The sequence below is a fragment of the Brassica rapa genome, chromosome A07 (assembly GCF_000309985.2).
Source record: "Brassica rapa cultivar Chiifu-401-42 chromosome A07, CAAS_Brap_v3.01, whole genome shotgun sequence".
In the NCBI taxonomy this organism is placed as follows: Eukaryota; Viridiplantae; Streptophyta; class Magnoliopsida; order Brassicales; family Brassicaceae; genus Brassica; species Brassica rapa.
In genome coordinates, this window is record NC_024801.2 from 14772696 (window position 1) to 14787821 (window position 15126).

A 15126-nucleotide genomic window follows, 5' to 3' on the forward strand; every position below is an offset into this window, starting at 1 on the left:
AAAGATGTTATACGCAGATTGTTCAGATATATTAAGACGTTTATAGCAAATTCTTAGTCTTACTCGCTCACAAACAAACAATCTTAGAAACTATACGCATGTTGTTCAGACATAATAAGACATTTAGACATTTATAACTATAATTGCAAAAGTATATCGTTTTATACCTCTTCATCGATGAGGATCATCTCGAGGCCAATAAGCACCTTCGTCTGGACATTCCAAGCCTCCCAGAAGTGGATCAGACGGAACCGTATCTCGCCGTCGTATGGCCCGAACGTCACGTCTCTGAACGTAATCGCCTTCCCAACAATAGCCTTGCCTTTATCGCGGGAAGAACCTCCGGTTTTGCCCTTTGACTTGATCGGACCAGATGAGGCGGCAGAGAGATCTGCTGATTTCACGGAACTGACATCGCCGGATTTGCCCTTTGACTTGCTCGGAACGAATGAGGCGGCAGAGAGATCTGCTGATTTCACGGAACTGACATCGCCGGCTTTGACATCGCCGGAGGAAACACTGGTTTGATTGACGGGATCGACTGAAACAGGGGGAACCATAGCTTCACCACTCGCCTGCACTGTATCGGAAACATCGGATAACGTCATCGCCGGAGGTAAAATATAATCGTGAGTAGATATTAAGATTTTGGTGAAGAAAAGAGCTGGAGTGCGAGATCTATATATACAGAATATCAGATCGAGAACACCAAGAGTCTCCATCAATGAGATCAAATTGCGTTTAAGAATGGAGATGGGATTGATTGCTAGTAAGCTCGATCGGCGATCGCACGCAACGAAAATACCGGAGAAGACGAAAAGAAAAGGAGTCGAGGATCGTATTTGTTCAAACCGTGTCTGACGTGTCAAAAAGAAACATCCTGATTGGCTGATTTAATTGCTGACGTGGACAGCTTCCCTACTCCTCATATAACCCTTTTAGTATAGGTTAGATAGGGGAAGACCCAAATATAATAAAAGAAAATGGTCTAAACAACTTTCATAAGTAGATTTTTTGGGATTTCTTCCCTTTTAATAGTATTGATTATGAAGTTTTGGTTCTCTGCACACATATTAAGAAATTATCTTTTTAAAAAAAAAAATCATTAAAATATAATTTAAAACTAATTTATCTAATTATAAACAAACATAATAAAAATACTATTGACTACATAGTTTTTGATAAAATTAAAGTTATTTACATATGTGAAAACATCATTTATTGTAAAACAAAATAATCACCTAAAACATCATCTATATTGAAACGGAAGGAATATTATTTATATATACATACATATATATGAATTTTTGGAAAAATTCCCACCGGATGTGTTCTAATAAAACCCAATTGACAAAAAAGAAGAAGCTATCTTTCGTGCCAGCTCAATAATCATATCTCTTGGCAGTCATATTTAATTTTTGACAAAAAAAAACTATTTGGCTTTTTCTTACTGTTCCAACAACATTAACTAAAAAAGTAACAATTCCCACAACATAAACATGCTTTTGGTTTTTTTGGTTGGAGGCATATTAGTTTATTTGTTGCACGTTATACGTACTATTTTTAACGTACGTATGACCGCTTGAAGTTTTTTTTGGGTGGGTAGCATATTTTTTTTTTTTTTTTTGCTAAACAAGTGGGTAGCATATTTTTATTGCAGAAAAATCGATCCAATAACTAACATATATATATATACTCCCCCCAACATGCAGTGTATAATAATACGAACTAAAACTTGATCCGCATGTTCATATGGGTGTTTGATTTAAATTTTATATACATTAATATATGTTTAGTGGTTAATACTTTTAATATTTACCATATATTTAAAGCTTATATGACATTTTTAAACATGAAATTGAATAAGTTACATGCTGTTTTTTACTTTATTATTATTATAAACCATAATTATATTATATATTTATCTTATTAATTTTAATTTGATTATTAGATAAATGAATATATGTGTGAAACAACACATATAAATATAATATTGTATTAAAATAACTATTCACATGTATACTTTACATTTAAATTAAATAATTATTTATATACTAATTTGATTTGTATTTATAAAAAAATTTAAAATATTAATGTAAACAAATAGAAACAGCCTCCAGCAAAATAATTCGAAGAACTCACTGCCTTGATCAATTTTTTTGTTTACTTGTCACATGGTTTATGGATATGGCTAAAAGTAAATTAACTCTTTGTTTTATTTTTCACAAATTAATTGTTAGGATGAGTAAAAGATGAATAAAACGCTGTGGATATATTATTATGGTAAGTAATTAATGATGAAATTATGAAGAGTAATAAAAAAAAATGTGTAATAAAATTGTTGAAACGAAAGTTAAATTCTATTTTGTACTTCAGTTTAAATAAAATAAATTCGCAGTTTTCTTTCTTTCTTTAGAATTGTTAAATTTGGGCTTTCCTGTTATTAAACTACTAATTGGATTTTTATAATGTGTTATATAACTTATATATTCACACAGGTTATAATTTTAAAAATATTAAAGCATGTGATAACTAAAGAGAACATGCCAACCAGTTCATTTGAAAGCAAACGGAATTGTGAATTTGGATTATGCCAACCAGTTCATTCGATGAGAAACGAAGACCGTAGCAAATGACTTGAAAAGAAATCCAAATTTGCATGTGAATTCTTATATATTTAAAACGTGACATACTTGGCATGAAATGACATCCACGTTAAGAAGTAACTGTTACTCGGTGTAATGATTGAATTACTTTTAATAGAACCGACCCAAAAACAATACTGTTGTACATTACTACTCTAATTTGTAAAACTTAATAGTATACATGTATACTATTAACCTTCTTCTTTTTTGAGAAAGGGTTTTGACATGTACTATTCCTTCCTTAATTAGTTTCCTCTCAAAATCGCATTTACTACAGATACATCATCCAACGATGTAACAGCTTCGTGCCGCGTGTACTAACTCCAAAGTCCAAACACAAGATTCCAAAAAAATGTTATAAAGTTGACAAAAAAGATTTTCATGGACCCATACGTATATTACCAACGTCCGCCTATATAAACCCTAAACGTCGTCTGTTTGTTTTCAAATCTTCACAAGACTTTCTATCCTTTGACGTGGGAATGAATTATTATCAGTTTGATCCCACGAGAATGAATAATTCAGAAAATGTTCAATCTTATGTTCAAAACGAAAATTTCACCCCTGTTTCACAACCATCTTACTTGACAAGAGATCAAGAGCATGAGATCATCGTCTCTACTCTGAGACAAGTGATATCCAGCCCCGGTGGTGACACTTCTTCATCAAACTGGATCGCTAGTGAAGCTCTTCCGCCTCCGGACGCTGGCCCTTGTCCTATCTGTGGTGTCACCGGTTGCTACGGCTGCGCTTTCCCACGGCCCGCAGAGATAAAGAAGGAGAAGAAGCACAAAGGAGTGAGGAAGAAGCCATCAGGTAAACTGTATTTCAATATTATGTTCCAACATCTTATAATCTGTTCGCCCAATTTATGTATAATTTTTTCATTAACCATTAGGTAAATGGTCGGCTGAGATATGGGATCCAAGTATAAAGGCAAGGAGGTGGCTTGGAACGTTTCCCACCTATGATATGGCAGTGCAGTCTTATGAAGAAGCAGAATATGAAATTGCTGGAAGAAGGTCGGCGTGAAGTGACTCAGGGAGAAGGAAGCGTTTACCGAGAAGATATACGTATATGATTGATCATCCCGGCTATTTTCTTTGAATAAGATCCAAACTTTTCTGTTAAGACTTTGGAATGTTATATGGTCTTGTTACTAGAAAACAGACTATAAGACTTGTGTTGTTTTTTTAATATATAAATATAGTCATATTCCTAAAACCACACATGACTACATGACCATTGACCACACATGTAGCGCACAGTAGTGTGAAGTCAACGAATATAACAAGGAAAAAAATTAAGAGAAAAAGGTGTACACGTGTGGTATCCCGCCATGATTTGAATTTACATTACACCCATGCAGTCGTTTTCCCTTCCTAGTTTGTGTAAACATATGTACTCTTTTTATTTTGTAAATAACATAACTTTTTTTTTAAAAAACCTTCACATCACTTTGATCATTTCCAGCTCTTACTAAATCGATCGCTGATTGACCATTGATTGATACTCTCTGGCGTTTAGCAGAGCTTGAGAAATCAAACGTAAGTAGCAAGCAACGAGTGGTGGGGATAACTAAAGGATCAAACGTACATAAAGAAAAAAGAAGTTGTGTTGATCAAATGCATTTTATTGCTCAAATCCTTTGTTTATATCAGAAACCCAAGATGTGTCACAACGATCTACGTAACGGTTATGATTCAAATCACCGTTTTATAAATCAAATTAGTTCATAAGTATAAAACCTTAATTACCCCTAGTCCGGTTAACTTGGTATTCCAATTCGGTTTTGATAATCATAACGGAGCTGGCCCGTCATATACAAACTGATACGTTCTATATTCACGTATACGTCTCTAGTATAACGATTTTCATGATTATTTTTGAAAAAATAAATATAAAGATTTTGAAAAATGATACTCCCTCCGTTTCATATTGTAAGTAGTTTTAGGGAAATTTTTTTGTTTCAAAATGTAAATAGTTTTCATATTTCTAGGTAACTTTTACATTTATTGAATATAGTGTGACCAATCAAATTAAATAAACTTATTTTTGATTGGTTAAGTTATATCTAGCCTATTTAATATACAATACTTTTTAAAACATAATAATTTTCTTAATCTTTGTGCTTTTAGCCAAAACTACTTACATTATAAAACGGAGGGAGTAAGAAGCAAGATATGATGAACTTGCATTGCATGTGATGGGATGGGGAAGCTAAGCCTATTGAATTAGGGGCGGTAATTAGTAGATATAAATATATAATTAGCATTAAATAAATATTTTCTCTATTAACCAAAACAATAAACTATAATCATTAACTTCTACAGTAATATCTCTCTCGTAACTTACACAAGACATCTAATGATTTAGACGGCTCACCATCTCCGAGAAGTAAATACCCACTTCCCACTCCTCTATCTATACATATAAGCTAAAGCGTTTATACATTCCAAATAAATATAAATACACACGTTTCGTTTTCTTCTTCTGTCACTTGAAAAAATCGTTACTTTTTATCAACCCCATCTCACTCGAAATGACTGATCATAAACAACTACGGAACTGGTCACAGTTTGATGACTATGAATTCATCCAAGAAGAAAACTTGTTCTCATTATTCGATCACTCACTTTCCTTCGATTACAAGTAAGTTCACAAGGGTTGTACTGTTTTAACAAAAGAAGGGGAAAGTAGTTTGTTTGTATTAGCAATTGATCTAATATATATGATCTCTTGGTTGTTTGACTTTGTGCAGTTCGTCCACTAACAACCCTTTAAGTGATATCCAAACCCAAACTTGGTTTTCTTTCCAAGACATCATTAATGTTGATCCTATCTCTACTTGTTTCTTGGCTGGTGATCATACGTTTATGGCTTCAGATGATGTTCAGGCCATTTCTACCTTTTCTCAAGGTATAAAAGTATGAATACATACATATATACATGCTTGGATTATGATACTAATCTTCTGACGTGTAGCAGATGTGTTTAGTGGATCGTGGAATGAAATTACTGGTAATTTCAATAATCATTTTGAACCAATTAGAAATGAAATGTCAAGCATAGGGGCTCCAAACATGGAGATGATATTGCACGAGAGTAACAACACAATGAAAGAGATAACATGCTATAAGAGGAGAGAGAGAACAGATGGAGTACTCGTCAAGAGCTTGTCAAGAGAAGAAATCAAGCCATACTTCTACATGCCGATAACTAAAGCAGCCAAAGAGCTTAACGTTGGACTAACCCTTTTGAAGAAAAAAAGTCGTGAGTTGGGTATTTCTCGTTGGCCTCACCGCAAGCTTATGAGCATTCAGGGCATCATTACTAACCTCCTGGTGAGTTCACACACATGTCACATGTGTATATACATAGTCAATATGCCTTTCACATGGGGTCACACTTATATATAACGTGGTGATCTTTTTTATGAAAGGATCACTTAGGAAAGACGGAGGATGAAAGGATCAGGAGCAAGCTGACGAAAGCTCTGAAGATTTTGGAGAGGGAGAAGAAAATGATTGAGGAGGATCCTAATTTGGAATTTGGGGATGAGACTAAGAGGTTAAGACAGGCTTGCTTTAAAGCTAATTACAAACGAAGACGGATTTTGTCTATTTCTAACACATCTTTTTTTTCGTGAGAGCAAGAGCTTGCATGTCTAGATCAGAGACGTAGAGGAGAAAGAGGTTTAACAAACAATGACATGTACTAGTTTCTTTTGACGATGATCAATACTTCTCATGAAAGTGGTTTTGCGTGTATAACAGAGCTAATCCAGTTTTCATCCAGTTTTTTTTTCTACTCTTTTCTTGGTTTACAAAGCAAAAAGTATCGCTGACAAAAAAAAAGAAGCAAAAAGTATCCTACTGAAAACAAGCATTTTATACTAAATGTTCTTTATTCTATTTTGATTTAGTAGTATATTATTACTTGTAGGATAAGTAGGTGTATTTATGTCGACTTACTTCCAAGGAATATTAAAAAAAAGTTTCTTCGTTGTAGTGATTTCTTTTCCAGCTTGGTTACTTGAACTCGAACCGAAACCGTTAAGGTCTGTACTATTGGGCTTGAATGGTTTTAATATAGCCCAATAAAACTAATAATCACTAACTGCCCAGTTCACCAGTTGCATGCGTCCGAATCCCAATAAAAGAATCGCTAGAGATCAACGGTGATTCATTAATTCATCGAGATCTACAACGATGATTCATACATTAAAGACAGCAAGAAGACACAAGCGAAAATCACAAACACGACACACGTTGACATACACGCGTCAAAGTATAAGCCGAGTTCACGGGCAAGAGAAGACATCCCCACTATCAATCCAACGGTTATCAGCGTCGACGGTGGATCCCTTGTTACTACCTGCGGTGGTGAGAAGAAGACTCTTGATTTTGTGAATACATTTGTGGTCGCGGATGCGGTTCAGGACCGCTCTTTTGTTCAGCGCCTGCGTTTGCGTTTCAGACGATTTCAGTTGTAGCTGGTTACACACTTGTTCCTCTTTTAAATTCTCTTCTCCTTCCTCCGATTGGACTCGTTTAGAAATCTCAAACTCCATTTCACAAAAAAGGGAAAACAGAAAGCTCGAGAAAGATTTTTTTGTTGTTGTTGATGATATTGTGTAATGACTAACAACAACACTCGTGTGTATTTATATACAGAGCATATAATAATGGATTGGTGACACTTCGCATTCAGTTTTATATTAAAAAAACAAAGTGGACTAATACATTATACTTTGGGCCGTAGTTCCATTGGTTTATTTGGAAACCGGTGGCTGATTTGGTTTTTTCATCTTCATAAAACAAAGAAAATAAACTATGTGCTCTCCTACGTGACATAGCTTTATATAGTTGAATGACTCAATTTCCCCGCGTTTAGTGCGTTCTTCATACCTTGAATTCCTAATACCAAATGACATTATAAAATGTATAATATGTAGTCGACAGGTCCGAAACGAAGTTCAAACTATATGAGGAAACAACCCAATTGTCTTATAATTTAAACATTTATTCGTAGTCAAGAACTAAAATACCAATGGGAGAACTCTAATATGGCCAGTTTATAAGACGAACATCGACCACTTTGAGTTCATCAAGGCACATTTTATTTTACTGTTTTTTACAATAGTATTTATTTATTTAGGAGAAAAATTTACCTTTCTTCAATGATTTTTTATTTGTAGATATAAGTGTTTGTACTTATGAGACATGAATACTGAAAAACACACCAGCCAAATGATCAAAGACCACAAATACTCTAAAGATCTATATATAGGTCAAGTATTCAATGTTTGTATGTTAGGACACACGTTTCTAACCAAAACCGCTAGCTGCTAGGGAGCTAGGCCGTCATGGAAGAACCGAATACAACACAATGAAGTAAGTATAGTTTTAAGTTTACATAGGAAGAACGTGGTAACCACTTTTGGTAGCAGTAGTAAGCAACGTCCCACGGAATATACGAACTAGAATCTGGCTGCATGTCCCATTACTTGACACAATAAACTCAAACAAACACTTATTGGGATTCCTCAAGTTATGGCTTTCACAGAAACACAACCACGAATCATATGAGAATATGCATCCTCTACCGTGTTTCTCAATCTTCAGTGGCCATTTCTTTCCATTTTCATCACAAAGCTCGATGTCTTGGCCTTCCTCCAGCTCGATCCCGTTCGCTTTCAGAAAAGTTGTCGGTATTTCCTAGCAACACATAGAAAACTCATATTTGTTTGTTTATGTTATAACCATTAAGACATATTTATATATAGAACCGGTTCTTACAACTCACCAGTAAACGAAGTGAACCGACTGCAATTTTCCTCACAAAATGCGGATTCTTGGGTTTATAAACCGGTTCTTCAGATCCTTTGTGTTTCTTCTCAGGAACCCATGACATCTCACGAGGATCTACATATGATCAAAATCAAACTTTAATAAATTGAATCAAATAGGATAAAAAAACAATTAAATTCAGTTACCTCTAGACCGGTTAACCTTTTTCCTAGTATTTCTTTGGTGGACCGGTTCAATCTCACCAAAAACACTAGCCTCCTCTCTAACCGAAACGCGTTTACGATTCTGCATGACCCTCTTGCCACAGTCTTCCCAAGGTTCCGGTTTGATAGAAATACCCACAGGTTTAACGAGAACCGGTTCTTTCTCAACAGAAACCCTAAATCTATCTAGGTCTTTTTTACATCCGTCTTTGGCGAAAATCGTGACGTCAAATCTAGACTCGCCGTTGTATCTAAACAAAAGAAAGTCTCCAAACTCAAGAGAATGTTCGTTTGCAAATTTTTCCCAACCTTGTCTGAAAACAACAACACCAATCTTTGTCTCCACATCCCATAACCGTCCGATCTCATCTACTAATACCACTTTTTTAGGTAATGGCTTATCTAAGATGTTTATGAATGCTTGAGGTATCACCTGCACGTTAATTTTGATATTAATTAGTTTCCAAGAGAAAAAAGAATATTTAAGTCCTAGAGAAGAAAAAGAGATAACATAGGAACATACCAGTTGGTGAGAGCTGAACTCGGGAAGATAAACCTTGAAAAACTCCAAGTCTTTACGCCCATGAGAGGAAGAAGATGGAGAAGGAGTCTTCTCACTAGTTTCAACCATTCTTTCTTTCTTCTTCTTTGATCAGCTTTTTGGTAGTGATTAAGTAAATTAAACAGGAGAGGGTTTAAAGACTCATGAAGATAGATGAATCAGAGGACGGGAGGATCTAATCTTGTGTGATAAACTGATACGAAAACCTTTATTAGCGAGAAAACGAACAGGCAAATTTATATTTTCGGTGCCCTAATAAAAAGGAAAATAAATCGCCAACTTTAATTTGTGTAAGTTACGAGTTTTGCTTTCTACTCCCCTTGGTTTTTGTTATTTATGTTACAGCCTCTTAACTTCTGTTTTTTACAACTTAATACCTTTATGACAGGATTTCTTCACTTGTGGTAGGATAACAACTCTTGCTGTTTCCTGCTTACGTAGCTTAAGAGCTATTAGCCTGATGCTGTGGTTTGCAGATGCCTGATGCTGTGGTTGATTATGATCTATTAAACGGGAAATGAAACGGTAACACCCGTCTCTTCCATTCTCGAGATCGGCGTGCTACTTACCGAAGGTACCGAATCAAACCGAATTATTCAAAACCGAATAAAATATCAAACACATTTAATAAAATAAATCTGAATGAAATCTAGCTATACTATTAAAGCAGAATCCTTCTTAGGATTATACCCCTGGCTTTTTTAAAAAATTACAAAACATACCATTACTTTTTTTAATATCTTTAATGATCTACAGAAATTTAAAGCCCATTAGATAGGTCCAAATTGAACCATTGTTAACCCATTAGACCATTTTATTTAAAATATATTTAGTGAAAATCATTAAAAAGATTGTTTTATTTTTTATACATGGATTATACATTTAAGAGATAAACAAATATATTAACCCATTATGTCAATTTGTGTAAAATATCTATACTTAAAATCATAAAAAGTCTGTTTTATTTTTATTGAGATTATACATTTAAGAAATAAACAAATTAATATATGTGATATATTTAAGAATTAAACAAACAACGGATTTGCAGTCCTATATGTGTAAACACAAATTTACTAATAACAAATAAATTACATTACAATTTATAAAAATAAAAACCATATTACATAATAAACTATTCAAACACATACTCGCACTAATTAGAATTACAATTTATAAAAATAAAACCATATTAGATAATAAAATATTGAAACACATCCTTATCTAATAAGAAATAATATTAAAATTGAAAAATGACATTTTAATAGATTGAATACCGCCCTTTGAAAGAGCGGGTCAGTATCTAGTACATCTTTAAATTGATTTATAAAAATACGTCGAATAAATGGAATGAAAACCGAAATAAAAATACGATGATCCCCAATACACCAAACCGTCCAGGTATCCAACTACTCGGCAAGTTCATCTGCAATGGGAAGAAAGAGGGATGAGCAACATGGGAGTCACCCAATGAGGTATGGGATGCTAAACCGCAAACCACTGACTCAGTACATAGCACTACGACTATGTAGGCATAGCTCTAGCATGAACAAACAAGATGCCTAGCGCATCACACAGAACAAACAATACGCTGATGGTACATAGCTAGTTCACACACCCTGCGTTCTCCTCATACGGATATACGATAATATAATATGCGTCGCTAGTCCAGACATCTCTGGACCCCCACACTCCACCAATATGGTCGATATGCAAACGTCTCTGCACTCCGCACCGTAAAATATATACGTTGCTAGCTCAGACGTCTCTGGGCCCCCGTACTCATCACATATGCGTCGCTAGCTCAGATGTCTCTGTGCCCCCGCACTCTATACGTCGCTAGCTCAGATTTCTATGGCCCCCGTACTCTATACGTCGCTAACTCAGATTTCTCTGACCCCGTACTCATATGCGTCGGTAGCCCAGATCTCTCTGAGCTCCGACACTCCTCATATAGTCTCTACTATATAACTATATATACATATATAACAGTTTTTAACATCAATCATTTCACACAATCGTTGAATTTTCTATTATCCTATTTCCAGTTTAACAATCAAAAATAATAGTAGACAAACAAGACTCTCAAACAAACTCGATTCACAGAGACAGATCATGCTTCGAAACTAGGCTTTTCATAATAGTAGTACTAAACTAGCTCGAGATTTAACGAACTAGCTTTCACCTTAGCCAATAAAGAAGAAACATAAGCGAGTCTGACTATAAACGAAATGACTTTATCAGCAAGAAAGCTACGGTTTCGCCATGGATCTCGCTCTTGCCAATGACACACACCAGACCGAAAATGAATAAACACAAAACAACTAGGCATTATTAATACAATTAATTTAGGGTTTGATTAAGAAACTTGCGCACAAGAAATTAATAATAACACACTAAACCTTCCTGATCACGCTCTCTACATCACCAATCTCGTACGTCACGAGGCTGAAACTAGGGCCCTCCAAACGACACGGCGGTATGTGTTGATGGATGGTGGTGATGACAGCAGCGGCTCCGGTGGAAGAACGTGTGGATCAACACCGGTCCTATCGAGATGCAGCGGCTCTGGATCTGCTCTTGTTTTCTCTCCTTCTGGTTTGGTGGCGCACGTCAACATACGATGGTGATGCACTGATGCTTCAGCTGGTTGGAGGTGGTGAAAGACCGCAACACTAACGAGATGTGACGGCTAGGTCATTCGGGGAAGGAAGGGAATGCATATAATCATACATATACCACTAATCACAACAAACCAAGGGTTTGGTTCAAAGGATTATTAATTAAATTCAAACCAGTTGGTTTAGAGAACCAGAGAACCAGGTCGTTACAGAAACATCGTGCAGCAGCAAAACATGCTTCACGAGAGAACACGTGTTTTATACGGTACTGCAAACTCCACCGAGAACCCTAATATACCTTAAGGCACAAGAACTGTTAGTTTTGATAGTGAGGAGGATATTACTAGTTCCTTGAATGACAACTTGTGGAATGACTTAACCGAGTTTTATGCATGTGATCACCATGAAGTCTCTTCTCATGATGGAGCCATGGTTCCATAACTGTTGGTTACTCGAGAGCTCAGAGAGAGGTGAACCGGAAACCTGGTCTGCTTCATGTTCATGGTGCTTATGGTGAAATGCTTGATAAGAGATGGCCTAGCGAGCTTAAAAGCCTCCTTGACCGTGGATGGGTTCTTGCATATGCAGATGTTAGGTCAGTCGACTCAGTCCCATCTTCTCAGTCTCTCTCTCTCAAAACTTAATGGAGACAATATATCAGTTTTTTGGCTTCTTGGGTGGAAATGAAGGCAGAGAGACAAACAGCTGTTAGAAAAACATAGCTTAATGGAATCAAATCCAAAATGCTTTTACTTATGCAATGATTAGTCAACTATCTATTTATTTATTACATATTCACTTTTGCTCAAATCATATCATTTTGACAACTCAAACTTTTTCCAAAAGTGGCTTTATTCATGGACAACAAATTCTCGACATTCCAAATCCAAAAACCAAAGTCGTCCGGTTTTATATTTTTCTTACTAATCTTTTCTCCCTTAATACGCATATTCGAAGATGCTTTTACTGACTGTGTGCATAGTTATAAACTTAAAGAAGAAACATGAAGATGGGAGGGAATGTGACGTTCACTTATTCAACCGACCATGAAAGTGGAAACGCACGTCGCACCCAGTTGTGTGAGTAGAGGAGGTGATATCCTTTTGGCACATTTATTCTATTAGTGTTCTTTTGTAACTATTGTTTCCTTCTTGTTTATTTATTCTTTCGCATTTATTTCTTTTGATATCTTTTATATTCGTGATTGGCGCCTTTTACTATTGTGATGATAACCGAGTTTTCACTTTCAAAATGGGACACAGATCGTGGTGTTTCATATGACCATGCATGCATCAGTAAAGTTATTTTCAGCTTTGAATAATGGGTTATGGGATGTTTGGTGAAACATGCACAAACACAAACATAAAAATCTTACATTTAGGCCCTTATAATAATGTACGATTATTGCATGTTTTCTTTACACTGTCATATCAGATTGCATACAAATTTAATAGAGTTACATAACACCCTATCTATACTATTAAAGCAAAATCCTTCTTATGATTATGCCCCTGACTTTTTTAAAAAATTACAAAACATACTATTGTTTTTTTTTAAATACCTTTAATGATTTACATAAATTTAAAGCCCATTCGATAGGCCCAAATTGAACCATTGTTAACCCATTAGGCCCATTCTATTTAAAATATATTTAGTGAAAATCATTAAAAATATTGTTTTATTTTTTACTAGGGGTAGGCCCGCCCTGCGGGCGGGTAAGTTTACACTAAGTTTACGAAAATGTAATGTTTTATATTTTTTTCTATTTGATTTCTAGTTCAATTTTATATAGTTGAAAAAACTCTAAAGTAAGAATAACTAATAATTTTATATTTCTAAGAGTATCAGATTTTAATACTACTACAACAACTAATTTTCACGATAATAAATTAATACATCCACCTTCAAGCCAACTCAATTAAAAATCAAATGTAGTGTGATAAAATAATAAAAATTTATATTTTTAATTAACATATAAATAGTTTCAATAATGTCATAAATAATAATTAGTATATATTATGTAACAACAAATGATGTTTATAATATATGTTTGTTTAAGTTTATATTAGTTTTTCAGTTTATAATAATTTTTTCTTTATTTTTTAGTGTTTTACTAATTATTTTTTGTAAATTATTTTAGCATTTGTTGAACTTATTATTGTTAATCTTTTACCAACCGCTTGTGTTACACAATGATCACAGTGTGTTACACACGAGTTCGAGAGAAAGAATAAGATAGACGTTTCAGACTTATAAACTTTTCTGAAAATACTTTTGTATTATTGAGATTCGGTTATGTGTTTACAACAGATGATTGATCTTTATATAGAGATCGAATCAATACAAGTATAAGAGACACAACTCTTTATACTAAAGGACACAACTTGAAGAGTTACAACTCTTTGTGTAATAACATAAATAACTAACTTATGTAAATGTATCAAGGAGAGATTAGATTATAGTTTAACACTCCTCCTTAATCATATCTCGACTTGACTCCAAGCTGCTTCCTTAGATCTTCAAATCTTGAACCACCCAATGCCTTTGTGAGAATGTCTGCGAGTTGATCATCCCCTTTGCAATACTTCAGTTCAATGATTCCCTTTTGCTCAGCTTCCCTCACGAAATGGTACTTGATCTCTATGTGCTTCGTCCTTCTGTGTTGCACCGGATTCTTCCCAATTGCTATTGCTGATTTGTTGTCACATAAGATCGGAATGCCTCCTTCAAACTTCTGACCAAAGTCTTCAAATAGTCTTTGTAACCACACTGCTTGATTTGCTGCTGCACACACGGCTATGTACTCTGCCTCAGCCGTTGATTGCGCCACTGTTTGTTGCTTGCTTGACTGCCAACAAAACATGGCTGATCCAAGAGTAAACACATAACCTGAAGTGCTTTTCTTGTCTTCCTTAGAACCACCCCAATCGCTGTCCGTGTAGCCTAGAAGTCTTGGTTCTTTCACGCTTGTGAAGTACACTCCAAAGTTTGATGTTCCTTTGACATATCTTAACACCCTCTTGGCTTCTTGGTAGTGCTTCATGCGAGGTGATGACATGTATCTTGAGAGATAGGCGCTTGCATACATCACATCAGGTCTTGATGCACACAAGTACAAAAGCCCTCCAATGATGCTTCTATACTTAGTCGGATCTCCATACTCCTTGTCATCCTCAACTCCTTTTCCTTGTGGTGTAAGTGGGTTGCTTACACTCTTGCTGTCTCGCATCCCAAACTTGTCTACAAGTTTGTTTGCATATTTTTCTTGTGAAAGAAATATGCCTC

The 15126-nt window shown here is 35.1% G+C and overlaps 3 protein-coding genes across 4 annotated transcripts; 2 read left to right on the forward strand and 1 right to left on the reverse strand.

Moving 5' to 3' along the window:
• Nucleotides 1–283: 283 nt before the first annotated feature.
• Nucleotides 284–3955, forward strand: LOC103829880 (putative ethylene-responsive transcription factor ERF121). The gene is made up of 2 exons (XM_009105566.2): nucleotides 284–3461; nucleotides 3544–3955. Exons 1-2 carry the CDS (start codon nucleotides 3128–3130, stop codon nucleotides 3675–3677), a joined length of 468 nt encoding a protein of 155 aa, XP_009103814.2. The 5' UTR covers nucleotides 284–3127; the 3' UTR covers nucleotides 3678–3955.
• A 1232-nt stretch (nucleotides 3956–5187) lies between these two features.
• Nucleotides 5188–6898, forward strand: LOC103829881 (protein RKD3). The gene is made up of 4 exons (XM_009105567.2): nucleotides 5188–5297; nucleotides 5407–5564; nucleotides 5634–5989; nucleotides 6088–6898. The coding sequence occupies exons 1-4, from the start codon at nucleotides 5188–5190 to the stop codon at nucleotides 6292–6294; spliced, it is 831 nt and encodes a 276-aa protein (XP_009103815.1). The 3' UTR covers nucleotides 6295–6898.
• LOC103829549 (putative B3 domain-containing protein At5g66980) lies at nucleotides 6816–13948 on the reverse strand. 2 transcript variants are annotated; one of them, XM_033275531.1, is made up of 4 exons: nucleotides 9185–13948; nucleotides 8644–9094; nucleotides 8454–8572; nucleotides 6816–8365 (listed from the first exon to the last, which is right to left on the reverse strand). In XM_033275531.1, exons 1-4 carry the CDS (start codon nucleotides 9290–9292, stop codon nucleotides 8060–8062), a joined length of 984 nt encoding a protein of 327 aa, XP_033131422.1. In that variant the 5' UTR covers nucleotides 9293–13948; the 3' UTR covers nucleotides 6816–8059. The 2 variants fall into 2 exon arrangements, with proteins under 2 accessions (XP_033131422.1, XP_033131421.1); XM_033275530.1 differs by having other exon boundaries at nucleotides 8644–13948.
• Nucleotides 13949–15126: the final 1178 nt, after the last annotated feature.

Excerpts from the sequence above, each read along its gene's own strand:
- LOC103829880 (XM_009105566.2), top strand. The coding sequence starts at position 3,128 with ATGAATTATTATCAGTTTGATCCCACGAGAATGAATAATTCAGAAAAT. Across the intron at positions 3,462-3,543 it reads AGTGAGGAAGAAGCCATCAG|GTAAATGGTCGGCTGAGATA; the intron begins GTAAACTGTATT and ends ATTAACCATTAG.
- LOC103829881 (XM_009105567.2), top strand. The coding sequence starts at position 5,188 with ATGACTGATCATAAACAACTACGGAACTGGTCACAGTTTGATGACTAT. Across the intron at positions 5,298-5,406 it reads TCACTTTCCTTCGATTACAA|TTCGTCCACTAACAACCCTT; the intron begins GTAAGTTCACAA and ends GACTTTGTGCAG. Across the intron at positions 5,990-6,087 it reads GCATCATTACTAACCTCCTG|GATCACTTAGGAAAGACGGA; the intron begins GTGAGTTCACAC and ends TTTTTATGAAAG.
- LOC103829549 (XM_033275530.1), bottom strand. The coding sequence starts at position 9,292 with ATGGTTGAAACTAGTGAGAAGACTCCTTCTCCATCTTCTTCCTCTCAT. Across the intron at positions 8,573-8,643 it reads AAAGGTTAACCGGTCTAGAG|ATCCTCGTGAGATGTCATGG; the intron begins GTAACTGAATTT and ends GATCATATGTAG. Across the intron at positions 8,366-8,453 it reads TCGGTTCACTTCGTTTACTG|GAAATACCGACAACTTTTCT; the intron begins GTGAGTTGTAAG and ends ATGTGTTGCTAG.